This window comes from Pyricularia grisea (genome assembly GCF_004355905.1).
Source record: "Pyricularia grisea strain NI907 chromosome Unknown Pyricularia_grisea_NI907_Scaffold_2, whole genome shotgun sequence".
Taxonomy (NCBI): domain Eukaryota; kingdom Fungi; phylum Ascomycota; class Sordariomycetes; order Magnaporthales; family Pyriculariaceae; genus Pyricularia; species Pyricularia grisea.
Genome location: NW_022156717.1, coordinates 2,035,500 through 2,054,621, shown reverse-complemented (window position 1 = coordinate 2,054,621; position 19,122 = coordinate 2,035,500). Strand labels below are relative to the sequence as shown.

Genomic DNA, 19,122 nt, shown 5'->3' with positions numbered 1-19,122 from the left:
ATGTGGATGTCACATTCCCTGAGTAACACCGAGGCTGGGCTGAGCCCAGCCTCTGTAGGGAGGTTAAATTTATATGTGACTAGACACAGCCGGTGTATAGTTTGAACTCAAAGAATACCGGTCGGACACACATCCAAGTTTACCTAAGTCAAGGTATTTATTGAGCCGTATAATGTACAGAGGGTGCCAGCAAACCAAACTATCAGATTCGGTCTTTTTGTCTTTTCCGGGAATGTATTTTGACACGAGATGATCAAGACAAGATAACAAGAAGAACCAAATGGAAAAAAAAGAGTGCAAACTGAAGCCCCCCGTCTCTCCAACTTTTTTTTATGTATGGTGAAAAAAGAAAACGAACCGTTTTCATTGCCTGATGCGAACAGTCTCTGACCATAGAGAACATAAGTTTATGAGCGAAAAAAAAACAATACCACAATCCTCCCACTCCCAGTAGTAAAAGAACCCTTTTTTTTTTTTAAAAATGCAAGTCGTGCCTGGTACTGCGAAAACAACAAAACAGCCGAGTATTAGTCCCGCTACTGGTGATGAAAACCGCGGTTTCTCATGAAAGTAAAAGGTTTTGAGCGGTGAGTTTTCTTGAGTGCGAAACATAAGAAGTAAAACGGTGCTAATGGTATGCCTGGAACGGTAACAATTTCTCAAACCGAGGACACCTCCCCGCAACAACCGCAGCTTGAGGGTGGGGTACTGCTGCGGCAAATTGGAGATTGAAGAGTTGAAAACAGCAGAAAAAAAAAACACCAAAAAGAAGAATCCCAGCCCAATAACGCAAAAGTCGCTTAGCAGCAGAGCATGACAGATTGTGCCGTCCTCTAGCCGCGAGGTATTGAAACCAGTCCGCAGGACGGGCTATCCGAGATAGATGTGGGATTTGCATGACACCAAATTGAGACCGAGTGATGTCCTGCCGTTGAGCTGGATACAGAGCTTCGGCTACGGGCAACGGGTCGTGACTCTCGTGAAGATATATCAGTCTTCCCCATCCCCGTATGGTATCGGGCGCCATGGCGTAAACGCCACTGTAACTCTGGTCCACACCAATTGACATGAAGTTCAGTATGTGCCAAAAAAAAAATCTTGAAAAAGATCAAGCCCATAAGCTTTGTGCCAGGGCAAAGGGGATAATATCCGTAGAATCTATAGCAGCAGTTCATCGCAAGGCTGAACCATCAAGGTTTGTAGCCAAAATCACGGTCCAGTAGACATGACCGTACGTGCGTTGTTGCCTCGTTCTGATGATCTACCGCAAGCCATGTCTTTTCAAGAACTGAAAAGACGAGTGAAAGCCCGCGGAAGTCCCTCTTGAGAAGTCGATAGGATGATAGCCAAACGCAAAACACATTGTGTATACGCTGGATTTATATTTGTGGATGGGCAGAGAATATACCAAGACGGCCGCAAAAGCCGAGGCTCTTGCTTAGTCTCGCCAGTGCAACTATCAATGGCGGTTCTCTCAAATTTAGACAAAACCAAACAGATTCATTCCGTCTCCATCACAGGAATGAGAAAACACAACTCATCAACACTGTGATGCGATGCGCCTATGCGTGTACCTCCCCGTTGGTAACACTGGAAAGTGCATCAGAGAGCTTTCGTGCCTCGTGGTAGTGAGAGTCTAGCACTGTGGGATACGGTCGCCTGCTGTTGACAAGATTCTCGTAAAAGCCCAAGAGATACCTCACCCCAGCAGGGCTTGCAGGCTGCTTGGCGCCATCATCGAGGGCAAGTTGACGGAACTCGGTATAGAGCTTGTTGTTAAAAGAGTTGGACAAGAGATCCACCCAGAACCTGTAAAGGTTGTGCATCTCGGGGCAGGTTTCTCCTGGTGCGCTCTTCTTGCGTTGTTCAAGAGCCTGCGAGTGAAAAGCGGGGTAGTTGGTCTTGTTGGCTTCGTCTGCACCCTCGGAGCTACAAACTAGTTAGCATATGCCAACACACAGACACGCAAGAGGTCTTCCCTACCTCGAGCTGTGATTTGCTGAACCATTTGCCAGGTTTTCGTCTGCGGCTCCCTTAGCCGACACACGCGGCTTGTTATCCGCGACCACGACAGTCAGATTCTCAATGTCGCTGTCCTTGAACTGCTGAAACTCCTCGATGCTTGGTCGTTGCTGAGAAACTGGTGAGAAGTCAGGAACGGTAGCCGACAGCTGATGACCATTGACAGGATAGTGTCCGTTCATGACTGGCCCGTGACCATAGTGAGAGCCATTAGTAGGGTACATGGGATAAGTGTGAGGGTCCACAGCCGAGTTGGCACTCGCGTTTGGGAACTCCGTGTGATAGTTGGTCGGGGACGACGTGTACATGTGATGAGGGTAACCATTTCCATAGGGAATTGGGTGCGTGTGCCTATCAATGTTGTGGTAGATGACGCTGGCCGGCCCGTTGGATTTGCCCTCTTCGGCGCGACGGCTGAATTCGAGGATGTACGGCGTCATATCATGACGAGATCGTACACGCTCAGTACCATCGTCACCCGTAACGTAGTCGATCTCTTGCGACTGGGCGCATGCCGCCTGGATGAAGTCAAAGCGGGGAGAGAGGCTCTCAACGCGGCGGAAACTGGCGATGGTGGTGAGACGCACAAAGCCTTGAGAGTCCATCCTTTGGCGCAGGTACAGGTCTCCGGCAAGATTGTCAAGACTGAGGTAAAACTCGATTTGAGCCTTCAGGCCTTGGACAATAAGCTCATCACCATAGTGTGGGGCGGGATAGACCGGGGGGTACGCCTGCATGGGATATTCTTGGTTCGAGGTTGTAACAGGAAGAGAAGGCATCCTGCCAGGCATGTTTGCCCCGTTATGAGCGCGTTGCCCATTGTGAGCGGGCCCAGTTTGAGCACGCGAGGGGAACTTACGACCATTTCCATGACCCGAGTATTGGAACTGGTTCGAGGCTGGGTTGAAAGGCTGGGAGCCCATTCCATTTGCGCCGCCCATGTATCGCTGTCCGTTGGGCCCAAAGTTGCCCTGTTGGTGGTGACCAGCCCCGTTGTGACCAGCGCCACCTCCACGCCCACGATATCCGCCACGGCCACGTTCACCGCGACCTTCCCGAACCGGATGATGACCATTCTCACCGGTAGCATCGTGACCCCTGGCGTGGTTCCTCTCACCCGAGTGCTTACGACGATCCGCTGGAGGATGGTCTCCGTTGGTAAGCTCTGCCCGCGAGCCCCGAGTCGGAGCATCTCCCTTGGCTGGGTATGATGTTGCACCATGCTCCCCCTTGGCCTTGTCCGCCGGCGACGGGCCAGCGGCCTTGCGCGGCTCACGAGCCGAGGAATCCATACCCCCTCGCTTGGAAACAGTAGGCGCCTGCGACGTCTGCCTGGCATGGGGAGCTGCAGCATCTCGTGGTCGTTCCTTGGACTCTGTCTGGCCCTTGGTCGACACTGCAGTCGCGCTGGCGGGTTCCTTGTCTTCGGAAGGACCAGATGCGGATGCGTGTCCTCCACGGGTGCTTCCAGCTTCACGACCACCGCGAGCTCCACCACGAGGTCGCGGTTGCTTCGCATGCTGGCTAAACTGTGTTTCGTACGTATAAGTTGGTGTAATAGGGAAGTGAGTCCACTCCTTCTTGGGTTTTGAGGATGCCGAAGCTTCATCGGGCTTCTCAGACACTACAGGCTTCTCGGTGGGCTTGCCCTTGCCATCGTCAACAGCCGCAAGCTCTATTGAGGGCCACGAAGCGGGATCCTGAACTGAAGGAGGATTTTCCGCTTGCACCCTGCTCCCTCGAGGGGCCGTCCTACGTGATTCATTCGGAGTCCCAGCATTGGTGCGAGACGAGTCCATTGGCTTCTTCGGCGCCCGGACTGCTGATCCATTCTCTGCCTTCTTGGCCTCTGGAGCGGGCGCGGTGGTTGTGCTCGCAACCGACTTTGCCGGCGCCGGGTTCTGCTTGGCACGCTCCTGCCACACATTGACCGAGGGGATGGGAGCTTCGGACAATTGGACCTTGACCTGCTCAACAGTCTTCAGGTTCTCCTTCGCCCGGTCCTGCTCATCCTCCTTTGTCTTGTCCTGATTTTTGCCCTTCTTGCCCTTGCGAGGTCTTCGTGTTTCAGATCCCTTGGAAGCAGGCTGGGACTGCGATCCAGCGATAGACACCGCATCGTCACGAGATTCCTGGGTGGTTGACCCTACCACGGAGCTCAGCTCCGAGTCTGTAACTTTGACGGTTGAGAGATCTGTAGAATCCTGAAGGGCTTTGGGAATATCTTGCACGTCTGACGCATTGGATGAGGTGACCGACGAGCCGACTGTATTCGTCGTCGAGGGTGGTGCGGAGCTTTCTGGCTGCGGAGTAGTCGCGGGAGTCGCGACCTGACCACGGGCAGCCTGTGCATATGAGAAAGCGGGAGCGCTCGCTGGCGTGTCCGCAGATGAGGCGGGCTTCGGCGATGTGGAAGCCATGACGAATCAAATCACTCGGGGGAGTGAGAGAAAAAAAAAAGAAAATTTTAGAAGTGAATTTGCGCAACTCAAGGCACCAACGATAATCCGTGTGCCTCGGCCCCAAGGGTTGGGATGCCTCCCCAGCAATCGTCCGGAGAGGCAGAGGACAAATTCCCCAAGCTATCGGGATAAAGGCTGAACCAGATATGGCAGGGCAAGGGACTGCAGTCGTTGGATTAGGAGTTGCGACTCGAAAGGGCCGGTCGATCGAAAGATGTCTATGGGAGAGCTTCCGTCGAGACTGAAACCCAATCCAAACGGTCGGGAAAAGCCGAGGAAAAAGCCGTCCGTTCCGTGTGCGAAAAAGACAGGCGAGGGGAACTCGATAGTCGGTCGAACGATATCGATTTCGTCAGGGCAACGGAGGAAGAAGAGGAGGTGTGTTGATTGTTGGAGGTCCGCGGTGAATGCACGAGGAATAACCTGGAAAGGACGTGGTGCGGCAGCAAGTCCTTTCTCCGTTAGTCTGCAGACAGCTGATGGGAACGCAAAGCGACCGTGCCGCGAGTCTGGAAGACAGTCGGTAGGCAAGACCGGGTACAGCGTCAAGTCCTGTCGGGCAGCGGAGAGGAAAGTGATACCTCACTTAAATTCTTCTCCGAATCCTAAATGAATAAACACGAGGAATCGAGGAGAGGGGAGGGGGGAAAAAATGTCTGCGCAAGTTGACTTTGGCTGCAACTCCCACAAAAGACGTGTGAGGGTTTGTGTGGGCAAAAAGTTTTTTTTTTTTTTTTCTTCCCTGCACTGGAACTTGGAGTTGGGTTGGGCGGTCGGCAGGTTGGCAGCAGTGGTACCTAAAAATTTGGCGTAATAATGGTGCGCTACTTCGACGGAGTCTCGTAACTGTGGGGTCCTTTTGGTGGATGCAGTGCCCGCCGCTGGCTTTTGCGCGAATATAGATAGATCGTGCGGTTATTTGCTAGCGGCCTTCGGAGAAACTACCAGTCAACAAAACCCTGATCGAATGCCCCTCTATTACTTCATGTCGTACCTATGAAAAGAGACACATCAGGCAGAATATCCCACGGATGCCACTGTCCTAAGCTGGCAAGTTACCGCTAAGAACTAATTTTGATATATGGTCTTTCCCTTGAGCGAAACGAGTCAGGGCAGGTCAACCTTTGTGTCTGCGCTGTACTCCGTGAGCAAGGGAGATAAAGGAAAGGAGAGAAAAAAAGATACACCAGAGACAACGGAATAAAGCAAAGCAGTTTTCGCCGAATATTGCCAAGTCGAGATCTAGTTGGTGAACCTGAGTTTTCAAATGCCCCGTAATAAAGAAAGAGAGAGAGAGAGAAAAAGAAATAGCTCCACAAGGCAAAACTGGTTGGTACTACGAAGGCAAGGCAAGGTAGGATTTTTTTGTATTTTGGAGGCGCACAGGAATCTGATGCAGGTTGATGCCCTGTGACTTGCAGACAAAGGGGCGCTGTTGCTGGTGAGTTGGCAGTGATTTTGCGTGTTGCAGTGGCTCATACTGGAGGTACCCGTACGTGCATGCAGTATGTACTAGGGAATGTATTAAATCACCAATGAGGGGGAAGGGGCAGGCAGGCGGCAGGCAGCCAAAAAAAAAAAAAAAAAAAAAAAAAAAAGTTGAGGCACTGGGGAAAAGCAAGCGATGACCTAGAATCACGTCTGGCAGTGTCAATCATCAAAGTTAGTAGACAGCAGTAAATGATTCAGTTTTCTCATGTCGCTTTTATCCAGAACTACATCACTTATTTCTTTTTCTTGTCAGCCAGCCTAAGGTACCTGGTACCGACCTAAAGAGAACAAGAGGTATGTGAATGGACTAAGCTATTTGTCGATGGTGACTTAAGTACCCAAGGTACCTAGGTACCTAAGTATTCACCCAAGGTACGTAAGGCAGGTAAGCACCCATCGAGTTTTTCCACAGGATGGTTCGCAATCAAAAAATGTGTCAGTCACCACACACCGCGGTCATTGACATAAATCAACCTTTATTTTAGCCTAGCGGTTGTCTGGTAAGCTAAGCCTGCACAAACGAGGCCTTCCCACCTGCCAAAACCTTGATTGTGGTTACGAGATATTAATGGAGTCTTTGACTTTCTACAGCGTAGAACGAGGCGGGATTATGTAATTTCAAGTTCAGGCGAGGCAGGGTGCCCGAAAGTCGAACAGGCAACCAAACCTTTCCGGAGAAGGCAGGCACCGAGTGGGTGGGCTGTTTGGCTCTGGATTCGAACGAAAAATAGAAGCAAACTGGGCAAAAAAGCCACGCGAGCCACCCGCAGCCACAAAAAATCTGGAGATAAAAAAAAAAAAAAAAGTTGAAAAAAATTAGGCTCATGTTATGCAGTTCAAAAGCTTCTTCAGTTATCTATTTCACATGCTTTGAGATTTCACAATTGTCGGTCTTGGTGAATCCAACTTTTATGACTATCAACAATACATGCAATAAGTATATGTACGTGCCTCATTAACATGAATCGACAGTCGCCCTTATCGATAGGGTAGGTTCCCGTCCCGCAAGACATGGAGGACTGACCCTTGCCGAAAATGTCAGATATGGGCCGCCTCATCCTGTACGACATTCGGCAGAGAGAATACCGTTGTGATACAGGACCCCTTTGGTAGCCCGAACCAGAAGGTTCAGACGACCTTTCCGAGTTTGTGATGCAAAGTAAGGCTTGCGAGGTGCTGGGCAACTTCAAAACCAGCTGCACAAACATAAACATCAGACATGATGTCGTAACTTCGTATTTCGCTGTCGCTACCACTAACTAGTACACCAGCCTCAGCCTTGTCTTGCGCACAAGCAGGGTGTGGCTTTTTTTTTTTTTTTTTTTTTTTTTTTTTTTTTTTTTTTTTTTTTTTTTTTTTTTTTTACTAACTGGGTTCTATCCGTAAACTCCTGCTGCGCAGTACGGAGTATCCCGTCTGATGTACTCCGCTCAGCAAATTGGCCCAAAGCCACTGAGGGATGGAGAGATTTGGTCACCTAGAACTACCTCAGATAGGTACCAAGTACTTTTACTGCGAACAACCAAGATGACTCGTTACACTTGTGCATAAGTGATGTTCTTAAACAGTTCCTACCCCTTCTTATTTTCAAATTATTTCACAAGCACAGAAAATCCTTTGCTCAGTACGGACTCGGCGACATAAGATGCGGCATTGCCGCAACCAAGGAAGACGTGAAACAACCTTGACGGTCTATGCAACCAAGCAGAGGCAGCCAAAAATAAATCCCGAACATCTCCAGATACCAGCTAGTCCAAGGTTCTTTTATTCAGCCCAGCTTTTCCTCGACCCATTTGACATGTTCCTCCGAGCTTGTCGGGGTCGGGTTCAGCATTACTACATATTAAGATTGCATCAGGTTGACTCTTTTTGCTTTGCTATGCGCATTACAATTTCGGAGGAAATCTCTTTGTTAGCCACGCTTTAAACTGCTTTTGTGAAAATTTTTGTCCATCGACTAGGAGAGCTAGCCGTGCGAAACAGCCTATCTTTCCTCCGTCGTCGTTTTTTGCTTTTTTGGATTTTTTTCTTAGTCTCCTTTCCAAATGGAAAAAAAAAAACTAATCTTCAGCCACTTGAAATAGGGTCTTGCATCGGAGTGCATCCGCTCTAGGTAAACATAGATTGCATAGGTACGGAGCACCAGCGTAAAGTATGAGACCTCCTTTATCATTTGATTGGCAATGACCTTCGTTGATCGCAGGGATCATGATGCCCTAACACATAAACCACATTTATGCCGATTCCCACATGCACACACGGCCAACTCCTGAGAACACTGCTGGGCACCTCCGAAACTACCAGAGGCAGTCTCTCCATCCGTAGACCATTAACCCCACATTGCCCCTATCCATGGTTAGCTGCTTGTATACCATGTATATGCATTTTACGGCCCGCGGAAAAGCAAGGAACCACATGGCTCGCTCAAGTGTGCAATCTTCCCGCCCTGGACAACACGGGCTCTACAGCTCCGCGTCTCTGGTTGTCGGCAGCAAAACTGTATTCGGAATTGGTTGTGTAGGCCAGTGTCAGTCCAAATGACGACGCTACTCCCTTAAGGTTTAGGATTTTGTTGATATAATGTCTGTCTGCACTGACATGTCGACGCATGCGTGCAGCGGAGGGAATGGTGACAACTCCTGAGAACCACATGGCAGGGCTTACTGATGGTATTCCTGATGAATAGATGCTACGTTATATTTTGCACTTTTGATGTTCTGCACGTTAGTTAATGTAGGGGGGCTCCTTTCTCTTTACGCATACTCATCTCAGTGTTCCAGGACTTTCATTGCAACCTTGAACGTCAAGTTATCGGAAATCAGAGTTAAACAAAGCTGTAAGCAAGTGGATATTAGCGGGTGGAAATTAGCGGGTGTAAATTATATGTCACTTTGTTACCATCTACTGGCTTCACCAATTATAGCAATAGCATTTGTTGACCCTCTGCCTCCTTAGAGCTCCAGGACTGCGTTATTACACATGACATCTACTGAAGAGCTTCCTGAAGGACCCTGCAGGTGGGCTGTTACCGGAAAGTTCAGCAGCAAGCGGAACATTTCACTTAAAATAACAATAAAAATAGCCTCGTTGAGATTAATTTCCTGGGCCAGCAATGATGGTCAAGCACACACCTTGCGTCAAAGGCAGTAGTCAGCCGGTAAGCGCAGGGCGTAGAACATCCGCAATGTGTTATTATTTGCGGTGGTTTACTTATCAGATCCGTTTCCCACGGAAACTACTGTTACAATAGCATACACAAAAGTAGGTGCGTATAACGCTTCCACATACATTACCATCGAACATCTTCTTGCCTACCTAGCCAGTCATCCAAGCGGCCGCCCGAGAGGCTCCGAAGTTGGACATGAGTCTCAACCCACTGGAGCCCATTGGGAAATAGCTGACCAGGTACCACACAAGACACACTAGTTGGATAATGGCCGAGAACAAGGTGAGAATCTGGCTGCGCAGCTAATCGTAGAAAAACGATGTTGTTTAGCGACAACGCACACATGACCATAGCACAGGTTTTTATTTCTTTGACTCACCCCAATAGCAAAGTAAAGACTCAGTGCCATAGATCCAAGATAGGCGCCCGTAAACGGTAATCTGGGTCCTGACAACAGATGCTGAATATAGGCCATTGGGCCCATCATGGCGGCAAATGAGCAGAGGAAGAAGACGGAACCCAGAGTCCACCTAAGTAAGAGGTATCAGTTAGCGCGCGTGACTCGTTAAGGGAATCGCGTCACATGGCTAAGAAGGTTGCTAGTCGCGTAAACCAAGAGACACAAAAGCTTCCGTCCTCTGAAATGCAACATGCAAGGCAGTGAATGCATCTGTCGATCGGCGATCCATGACGACATGCAGCAGCTGTTGTCTGAGAAATACTACCACGCGTATGTGTGCAGCGATTCAAATATGGACTTTGACGAGATCCAAGGTAGTGGCCCTGGGCAATGCGTGACAGACGGGCACTAAAGGATCTCCTGCAGATATGCAAGTCGGGTAGATGCAGGAAGGACGACGAGTAGCGCAAGATATTGATGGAACAATAATCAATGCAAGGGGCAGTGGTGGTCATGGGATGGCAGGGGCGTTGTAACGTCCACATGGGCATCGAGGAAGGGCTACGACTGGCCAACATGGGGTTTGGGCAGAAGTGTGGGGAGAACAGAGAGAAATACATAGCAACTTACAAAGTCACGAACTTGCTTGGCCGGGTTGCTATGAGCGGAAAGAAGAAGAAGCACACAAAAAAGCAGACCGCAGCTCCGATGTTGCATCCTGCAAAGATAAGCAGTCGATCCCACCTACTGACTGCCGGCAGCAAGGTAACACTACGTTAGTAAAACCCTTGATCGACATAATATAGTTCCCGCTATAAAAATGCGAGTATATAGAAGAGTAAGATGTCAAAGGGTGTGGGGAGTCTTTGCTCATGTGAAGAAAAGTGAGACATGCCGTACGGCCTGGTCAGATGTCATACAGCACTGTCTGCTGCAGGGGAGGTAAACCCGGGGCAGTGGGAAGGGTAGGCAATATAGAGAGAGAGAGAAAGAGAGCAACGGAACGCCGCCACAGGAGCGGGTTGACTCACGGGCGAACCAGCCTTCCTCCTCTTCCCGCCTGGTTGGTGCGGGCAGCGGAGCCCCGGGGCCCTCTGTCGTGGGCAACTGCACATAGCCACGGTCGCCAAATGGATTGAGGGACTGCAGAGACGACAGCAGTCCACTCTGCTGGGATGTGTTGACTGGCAAGTCAGGTTCTCGGCGCGACCAACCCAATGAGCCGAGCGAGTCTCGGAATGACTGCGACGCCATTTGTGTTCAAGTATATATGTCTTTCGGTTCTATCGTTCGTACGATCGCTTATGTGTTGTTTGTCACAAGTAGATGGTTCGATCGAATAGACGGGGATACACGGAGACAAGTCTTGGGGAGACTACTAATCGGGTAGATAGTTCGATAGGCACCAGACCAAGGCAGTGCCGACGGATGTCGGAACGCGCCAGTTATTCGTAATGCGCAGACCCGTGAAGGCAGAATGGGTGAGTGGGTGGGTGGGTGGAATCGGGTCTGCAGGTCTGTCTGTGGTCGCAAGTCAAACCAAAGAGTGTGATGATGGTGGTGGCGGTGATGGATGGTAGCTGGGAACAAGATGCTTGGCGACTCCAGAAACCCCCGGGAGTAACGGAACCTAGGTAGGTGAGGTATGTAGGTGTAGGTATTCTAGCCAACGGAGGCCTGGTAGAGCTGCAAAAAGTCGACGCAGGTTAGGATATCACCACCATAACTTATCGGCCTGGAAATGGAGCGGGAAAATCATACAGAAGGCTATCTGATGTGAACGCGCCAGCCAGAAATGTGGGGATGCGAGTCAAGTTGGCAATAGCTGTTTTCGTAGACTATACGTAGGTCTATCGCGTAACAATAATCTTCGCAGAGGTCGGGACGTGGGTAAGGTAGGTAAGGTAGGGAAGAAACCAACGCGGTAGCTTGTTGCACTGCGCTTCTACTGCCCCGAGGGAGCCGGATCCTTCGTCGGAAAGTGATCACCACTGCGTCAACTAATCTAAGGGCGTGTGGTATCGACTCCACTCATGTAGGCTTGGTTGCGGATGGTGCTGAGCGTTATGGAATTGACCTGCAACGTCTCGATTAACAAACGGAGAGGATGGGTTTGAGTCTTGGTCGATGACAGGTCATGATGCCCTCCAAATGCGCACCTGGTCGATAAGGAAAAATGGGGCAGGTCCCATAGCTGAGACTTTTGATTGGACAAAGACGCTGTGATACCCAATCAACTGCACAGTACCCTTGGGTCGGAGGGTCGGGTGGGTTCAAGGCTTGGTGGGTCTAACACGAGTGCCATTCTCGCCCTCTGGATGGCTGGCTCCCTTCCCGACAAGGACGCTTAAACTCCATGTCACCCAGGGCTTGTCAAAAAGATGCAGCACGATCATTTGAGATACACCAATACCATCCACATATTGCGGTGATCTTCACCTCGCCTATCTTGGGGGATTTGCACCCGCATCAAGCCGCTTTTTCCTTTACAGTTCCTAAAGTTGACTTCGGTCATAGGCTTGTTCCGTTTTCTTTTCGATTTGTTTCTGTCGCCCAGCGCTTGGAGTGAGCGGTCCGCCAATAGCCCCGGCCTCCCACCCGTATCTACTGTAGGTAATATGTAGTCCTAGTACGCCTATGGTCGTCTGCTTTGCCTTGGCTATGTATGTACCTACCTTAGGCTAGGCACACTAGACATAGACAGGTCATGATAAAGCGATACGCCTAGAATCAATACCAGGGGCCGCACGGTTTGCTCGAAACGGAAGACTAGACATCCGCGCGGATGTTTGTTCAACCTTAATATCAACATATATCAGGACTCAAGTTGCCTTACAGTGGCTGTGTGATTTGTACGACCTTGTGAGTTTGGGCGAGGTCACTTATCATGTTTGTTGTCTTTATGCAACGCGCAACGCCAGGTATGTCATCGACACGTTCGAGGCTTATGGCGATAGCATTTGATAAACCCGCACTCCGTAATAGCCTACGCAAAGCACACACCCCTCACCGTGTTCAAGCCATAACAGGTAAGCGGTCCTGGTTCGTTATAGGATGACTTTTCTTGAATATACGTATCGCGATCGGCTGTCTCTGCTATCTTCCTCCCTGGGTTTACTTAGCTGTAAAAGTTGGCGTAGAGTTGCGCGTCTATCGGGCACCATCTATGTGATCGGATCGGAAGGCAATATTAACTTGAAAACCCAACCCTCGATGCTAGCGCTAAACGTGCTAATGTTGGTGGTGCAAGATGTAGCAGGACGGAAGCTGCCAGAGTTGCTAGAACCACATCACTCCGGGATGGCGTAGTGAACCATGTATGTTGTGACTTCTCCAACACGGACGAAATAGCCTAGCAGCGCCATGGATGAAGGCGTTGGGGGTGGCGTCGATGGAGGCAGGTTTAGTGCACCTCCATGTCTCAGGCTGGCTGACTGGGGGTGTCACGTTGATGTGCATGGTGCCCACACTTCGACGACAACGCCTACGGCTCTATGTAGCTTCCTTGTCTTGTCTCTGATGCTTTCCGAGCAATACACAGCCCGTTGAAAATGTTCCGGTCATACAAAGGCAATCCCACCAGAGACATGCCTGGCCATGGTAGCTCCCTTGCGCGAATGCAGGTTTTCTCAAGTGTGGACTTGGTAGGTACACTGTCTCTCCCCCCACCCATAATCAGTGGAGGTACCAATGTACTCCGTCGTTTGTGATAACTTGGATCCGCGCTATCTCCATACTTCCCAGTTCTTACTTACCAAGCCTTATTGATGAGATGGTGGTGAAGAAGAGGCCCCCCCTTCTCGTCTCCTATTGCAAAAGGCCTTCTCACACCAACTTCCAGGAAAGTCAGAAGACGTAGACATAGATAGGCAGGGGTGTGTACATGACCCCAGTAGATGATACATTACTTTTTTGTTGTTGTTTCTACTGGGGAGTTGAAGCTTCGTATATAACCCGAGGTGCCCTCCTCTGTGTATTCTTTGTCGCGGTCAGAATATGTGCCTTCTGTCCTGCTTCTGCAACCGCCTCTCGCCAAACAAGAATAGTGCCTCGCCGTGCATGATCCGGCGCATGGAATTTCGGGTCTGCTTTCAACGCCTCAACAATTTAAGGATCCCTTGAAGAAACCACAAACTAAGTTACCACAAGCTCCCGCTCGGGTTTTGGTGAGGTAAAGTCTAGTCACTGGAACGGTCTCTTTCGTTGTTGTTTTTGTCGTCGCCGCGGATCTGATATGCACTAAAGTTGTCTGGTGTGGTATGCTAACTATAATTTCCCATAGGGGTTTTTTTTTTTCTTGGTCGCAAATCCAACAAGACACAAAAGCAAGCAAGAAATCCAAGACGTAGAGCGACGTACCACAGCATCCAGGGTGTCCCACCGCATACATTTGAGGAGGACTATCGAGCACAGCGCTGGGACATTTGTCGAAGGCTAAAGTCGGATCTTGTTGTCAAAAGAAAGAGGAAGAGGTGCGGGTCAGTGCATTCCCCCCACCTACAACAATCCCCTACCATTCCTTTCTTTTGCTCTGCCTTGCCCCGCTGCGTCTGTGATGGGGGGATTTGGAGTGGAGGAGCCAAGCAATGATGTGGAGACCGCATCCAGCCGGCATCGCAGAGCTCTGGTTAGGTTAGATGTAACCTCAGGATTGGAGCGGCTTCCTCGCTAACCTGTTCGATCATCTTGCAGCAGATCGCTGCGAGCTTACATAACGGTCTTTTGCTTTCTTCTCCGCTACTTCGGCGTTTTGGCGACAGCACATCATATCACATCACCCCGGCTCTTAGTTCTACTCCGTATCCAATATCGGGGACAAATTAAATCTCGTGGCATTTCTCAGCAACTGCCTAGCTCGGAAAACCAGACGCCTCGGAGTAATAGTGAGCGCGTATTCAAGAAGAGAAGGGAAAGGAAAGGAACTTTTTCGACATACAGTCCCTATAAGGTACCGAGAACGAGGGGAGTCATACATCCCACGCCGCCTTGCCTGCCCTACATTGGATAGCTACCTAGTGGACGTACATTACATTTGCGACTGGGGCCACCCCTCTCTTTCAACTACACAAGCAGGCTGGAATTTGGCGCAACCAACAGCCAACAAGCAAAGCGACCAGCCTTTTTTTTTGTTTCTTCTGACCACCTCCCGTCAGGTTGACATTCATACCCCTGTCGTCCGGACATCGAGAAGCTTGGAAGGAGATTATCCGACGAGACCAAGGTATGTCCAACCTGTCCAAAAAGGGCTACGATGCTCTTTTTTTTTCTATTTTATTTTTTCCCCCTCTTGTTTTCCTGCACTCCATCGTCTTGAACTATCTGCCTAGTTTGCATAGAGGCACTCATTGTCTCTTAATCATTTCTATCCCCTCCGATACCGGTGCTGCAGGATACATAGTTGCCTAGGACAGGATATTAATCTAACTGGCAACTTACACAACAGTCAATCCCGTTTAACTTCACTTCTAAACCAGTTCTTCTGCTTTATTTTTTATCACAAAGCGGCAAGGTATGTCCCGGCTATTTATTGCACTTGCACCATTCCCTAAATGCGTGTTTAAAATACACCAGATGGTGTCGTGTCCGCCCTTCTGGACACTGACAGCATCAATCGTCCCAACAACCCTTTCGCACGCCGCAATAATTCCTTGTCAAAAAAACCGCCGTACTGACAGCAGCCTGACAGCACCAAAGTGCATTCGTGCTCAGTCCCCTCCAAAAGTCCGTCCACAAGTCCGTCCACCACCACGCGCCAACACGCATAAGTATAAAATACATACTGAAGCCGTTGGCCTCGGCACTTTAAAAATCCACAAAAAAAAACCCCCTTCTCTATATACCTATCATTTCAGACACCTAGCCGGTTTTGATCGGTGTGGAGAAGACTTGCAGACTTTCAACCAGCACCATCACGCAGCACCCACGCACATCATCCATCTAGGTTATACTTGTGCTCCGTAATACAAGTTCGGGATTTTGGGAACATTTCAGATCCCTGCAGGCCACCGCCCACACCACCGCTCGGATTCCTTGCGCCAATCATCTGCACCGCGGTCTGACCTGACACGGTGCTGACTTGGCCAACCAACCTTGACCGCCTGCCCACTCGATGCACTTGTACATTTGACCCATCCCGCTTTTGCATCTACTGCGGAGTAACTCTTTACAGGGCATTTGCTCTCCGCGCAGCCCACATTTACTCGAGCACTCCCGCAAAGCCAAACCCTGAATTCTGGATCCCTAGAAAGCTCGGCCACATTGATACAAATCCTCTTGTCGCAAACCAAGCTTCTCAAAAAAAGAAAGCAGAGAGACAAGAAGGAGTCAGAGAAGAAGAAAAACAAAAAACCCTGTGGCGCATCCTACCGAGCCACCATCTTGCGGCCGACCCTACTGACAGAGTCCGTCCGCCCAACGCGCCCGAGCCGACCGAAAATCGCTACTTGGCTAAGCCTGTCTACTTCACCGCCACCTTTGAGCTGTTGCAAACGATCTTCAGCTACTCGGTTCTCCTGGCTACCCGACAACCAACCAATTACTTCACCAACACACTCTCCGCCATTGTCGTCGCCGTCTTCACTCGCTCCAAGGTAAGCGGCCCAAAAAGGTGTCCGTAGTCACAACACTTACTCTACTCAAAGCCCCACTCCCTTCACTCGTCGCCTTCTTCCCAGTCGCTTGGTTGCCTTATCAGCTACATGTCTTAACAACGTAACAGCGCAGCTCCAAATCCAGCTAGACCGGGATTATCCCCCTCATTCTGCAGCAGACTGAGAGACTCACGACTCACACCAACTACACTCCGGGGCAATCCTGTCCCAAACCTTTGATCCAGATTACTGCACTGTCAGGAATAATCAATCTACATATTTCGTCGAGCGCAAGATCCGCCCGTTGCTTCTTTGTGTCAGCTTGCGCCACGTTCGCAGCACTTTTTCTAGAACCAGAGACGCCTTTGTCGCCCGTCCCAGACCGCGTTACGCACTCCGGCCCTTCGCCCCGCCACTCCATGGTCACATAAAGACGACGGCTGAAATCCCACGATCTTCCCCCCGACACGCGGCAAAAATCCGAAAACGTTACTTTTTTGAACGACATTTCCTATCGAAAGGTATGTCTGTATACTAGTGAGAAGACATCATTTGGAGCAATTTCACGCATCGCGCACGCATCGCTCGTCTCCCTTAATCACCACTGCACCATTCCTCTATTTTTACCATCTCTTGCAAACGAAGGCAGTGAGTGACTAGTCGATCTCGGGCGCTTTGTTGGCCGAGGCTTTTGCTTTTTCATTGTGCTTCGGGCGCTCCTGTCGGGTTGCATGGGCAACTCGGTGACTCGCTCTCTGTTGCCTGCATTCCAGTTGAGGCACCCAGCCCAGAGCCACTCTGTCGAACTCTATCTCTATGCCCCACGGTTAAAAAAAAAGGTACATACTAAATAAACTCTCTCGGACTTTTAGGCGACACAAATCGTTTTTTACCCAGATAACGGTACCGACGCATCCGCCCTCGCGGGCATCCACACTCAAAAGCAGACTCGGTCAACCACATCCCGCGCACCACACCTACGCATCGGCGCAAAACAGTCGCGATGGCGCAACACGGCTTCAACCAAATGGCTGGCGCACACGGAGGTGACAGCATCAACCCAAATGACCTCAACATGGTGGGCAACTACGGTTCTTCTTATCAGAACGCCTTCAGTGGCAACAGCAACCAGCAAAACTCATACGGAAATGGATCGGCATTGTTTGGGGATGACGAGCTCCTCGAAGGCCTCGCAAGCCCAACTGACACATCGCCAAACATGCACAGCAATGGCCCTGACTTTGGTAGTATGAACGAGATGACTATGGGCGGTTACTCAAACTCAATCTACACAACTCACGGCATGCCGATGGATCAAAACCGCATAAGCGGCTATTCAAACACACCAGAAGGCGATCCAATCCAGAGCCCTTTCGCGCACAATTTCAACCAGTATCGCCAGATGCAGCACCCTCAGTCGTTCGGAAACTCGCTCCAGTCTCCCATATACGGAGCCTCGCCACTTCCTGGTTCTGAGATCAACCACGATGCTGACCCAAATTACATGAGCTCCAAAGTTCGCCCTCGGATACCGACTGCTATGGCGCGCAAGTCCTCAGGCGGTCGCACACCCATGACGCCAAAGGCATCTGCAGCCATGGCCAGCTTGACTATTGGTTCTGCAGATTCCTTCAACCCTCAGCCAATCAGGACGAACGGCGCACACCACGAGAAGGCACACTCAGGCCAGTGGCTGAACACGCCCAACAGCATTGGCTCGTACCCAGGTTCTGGCTTCTCGTCACCGATTCAGCCCGGCCTGCACAGCGCCCAGATTAATGACATTCTACTCAAGGGTGGCACTTCGATGCCTGCGAAGCTGAACTCACCCCTCACTTCAACCCAAGAGGCCAAACGCAAGAGGAGGCGAGAATCTCACAACCTCGTGGAGAGGCGACGTAGAGACAATATCAACGAGAGGATTCAGGATCTTAGCAAACTGGTTCCTCAGCATCGTCTCGAGGATGAGAAGATCAAGAAGCTCATCCAGAACGGGACTCCGCTTTCCCCCACACTTGCCGGCATTTCAAGCCCATCACAAGCAACATCTGGCCTTGCAGGTCCTGGAGCCAGGCGAGCCGCAGGAGGAAGCACAGGAAACATTACAACAGGACTCCCCATTGACGACAAGGACAAGGGGCCAAACAAGGGAGACATCCTCAACGGTGCTGTCAGCTGGACGCGCGACCTGATGTGGATGCTCCAACTCAAGCTTCAACAACAAGAGGAAATGGCCAACTACATCATCGAGATTGGTGGTCAGGTCCCCTTCGAGCCTACAGATGACGAGAAGCGTATGCAGTCGGAGCTCGCTGAGGCCATGCAAAGGTGCGAAATGGCTGAGGAGGGCAAAAATTTTACCTACTCGCGTCGTGCTGGATCTGGCCTCCGAGTTCCGCACCACACCGATTACAAAGGGGAGCCTCTGGATGGCACCAACAGGAATGCCGTTGACGGCGTGTCTTCACTCAGCCCTGGCGGCACAATGACAAATGACGTGGGCCTAGGTTCCGACCTTGGCAATCATGGTCAAGGCCCCTTCTGGAACGAGGATGACGACGGTAGCGGCGAGCTTGATTTCAAGGAAGAGGACGAGTACATGGACTTGAATTAGTCTAGCGTTGGGCGGCGACGAGCAATTCCTACACGTATCGTTTCATCTCATCTTTGTAATGTTATACCCCCTCCATTCTTGTCTTTCTCTTTGATATTTTTGCGCTCCATTTTCACAGTTCTTTGTAATTTCCCCTCCATTTTCAAGCAATACTTTTTGAAAATGCATGCATACAGGTTACAGTACATCAAGAGGCTTTTTATTTTTATCTTACTTTACTTTATTATTAGCTTCGGTTTTCCTTCTCTTTCTATTTTCCTTGTTTTCTCCCTTTTGTCCCGGAGGCATATTTCACTCTCTATCATCAGGGTCGGAGGATCAGCTGGCTTTATTGCATTTTTGTCTGGTTTTAAAGGCGGACGGGATATCATCGGAGT

At 50.2% G+C, this 19,122-nt stretch overlaps 4 protein-coding genes across 4 annotated transcripts; 1 reads left to right on the top strand and 3 right to left on the bottom strand.

Annotated features, from left to right (window-relative positions):
• Positions 1-138: 138 nt before the first annotated feature.
• Positions 139-5,241, bottom strand: PgNI_03177 (uncharacterized protein). Its single transcript, XM_031123232.1, has 2 exons — positions 1,984-5,241; positions 139-1,929 (listed from the first exon to the last, which is right to left on the bottom strand). Exons 1-2 carry the CDS (start codon positions 4,440-4,442, stop codon positions 1,563-1,565), a joined length of 2,826 nt encoding a protein of 941 aa, XP_030983864.1. The 5' UTR covers positions 4,443-5,241; the 3' UTR covers positions 139-1,562.
• Positions 5,242-9,082: 3,841 nt separating this feature from the next.
• Positions 9,083-11,619, bottom strand: PgNI_03176 (uncharacterized protein). The gene is made up of 5 exons (XM_031123231.1): positions 11,303-11,619; positions 10,573-11,227; positions 10,172-10,292; positions 9,521-9,671; positions 9,083-9,443 (listed from the first exon to the last, which is right to left on the bottom strand). Exons 2-5 carry the CDS (start codon positions 10,793-10,795, stop codon positions 9,291-9,293), a joined length of 648 nt encoding a protein of 215 aa, XP_030983863.1. The 5' UTR covers positions 10,796-11,227; positions 11,303-11,619; the 3' UTR covers positions 9,083-9,290.
• Positions 11,620-14,602: 2,983 nt separating this feature from the next.
• Positions 14,603-14,725, bottom strand: PgNI_03175 (uncharacterized protein; the record flags this gene model as incomplete). The annotated part of the gene is made up of 1 exon (XM_031123230.1): positions 14,603-14,725. One exon carries the CDS (start codon positions 14,723-14,725, stop codon positions 14,603-14,605), a length of 123 nt encoding a protein of 40 aa, XP_030983866.1.
• Positions 14,726-17,134: 2,409 nt separating this feature from the next.
• PgNI_03174 (uncharacterized protein) lies at positions 17,135-18,745 on the top strand (the record flags this gene model as incomplete). The annotated part of the gene is made up of 1 exon (XM_031123229.1): positions 17,135-18,745. The coding sequence occupies one exon, from the start codon at positions 17,135-17,137 to the stop codon at positions 18,743-18,745; it is 1,611 nt and encodes a 536-aa protein (XP_030983865.1).
• Positions 18,746-19,122: the final 377 nt, after the last annotated feature.

Coding starts and splice junctions, on each gene's coding strand:
- PgNI_03177 (XM_031123232.1), bottom strand. CDS start 4,442: ATGGCTTCCACATCGCCGAAGCCCGCCTCATCTGCGGACACGCCAGCG. Junction 1,930..1,983: donor TCAGCAAATCACAGCTCGAG/GTAGGGAAGACC, acceptor ACTAGTTTGTAG/CTCCGAGGGTGCAGACGAAG.
- PgNI_03176 (XM_031123231.1), bottom strand. CDS start 10,795: ATGGCGTCGCAGTCATTCCGAGACTCGCTCGGCTCATTGGGTTGGTCG. Junction 9,672..10,171: donor CCAAGCAAGTTCGTGACTTT/GTAAGTTGCTAT, acceptor CCTCTTACTTAG/GTGGACTCTGGGTTCCGTCT. Junction 9,444..9,520: donor GTCTTTACTTTGCTATTGGG/GTGAGTCAAAGA, acceptor TTCTACGATTAG/CTGCGCAGCCAGATTCTCAC.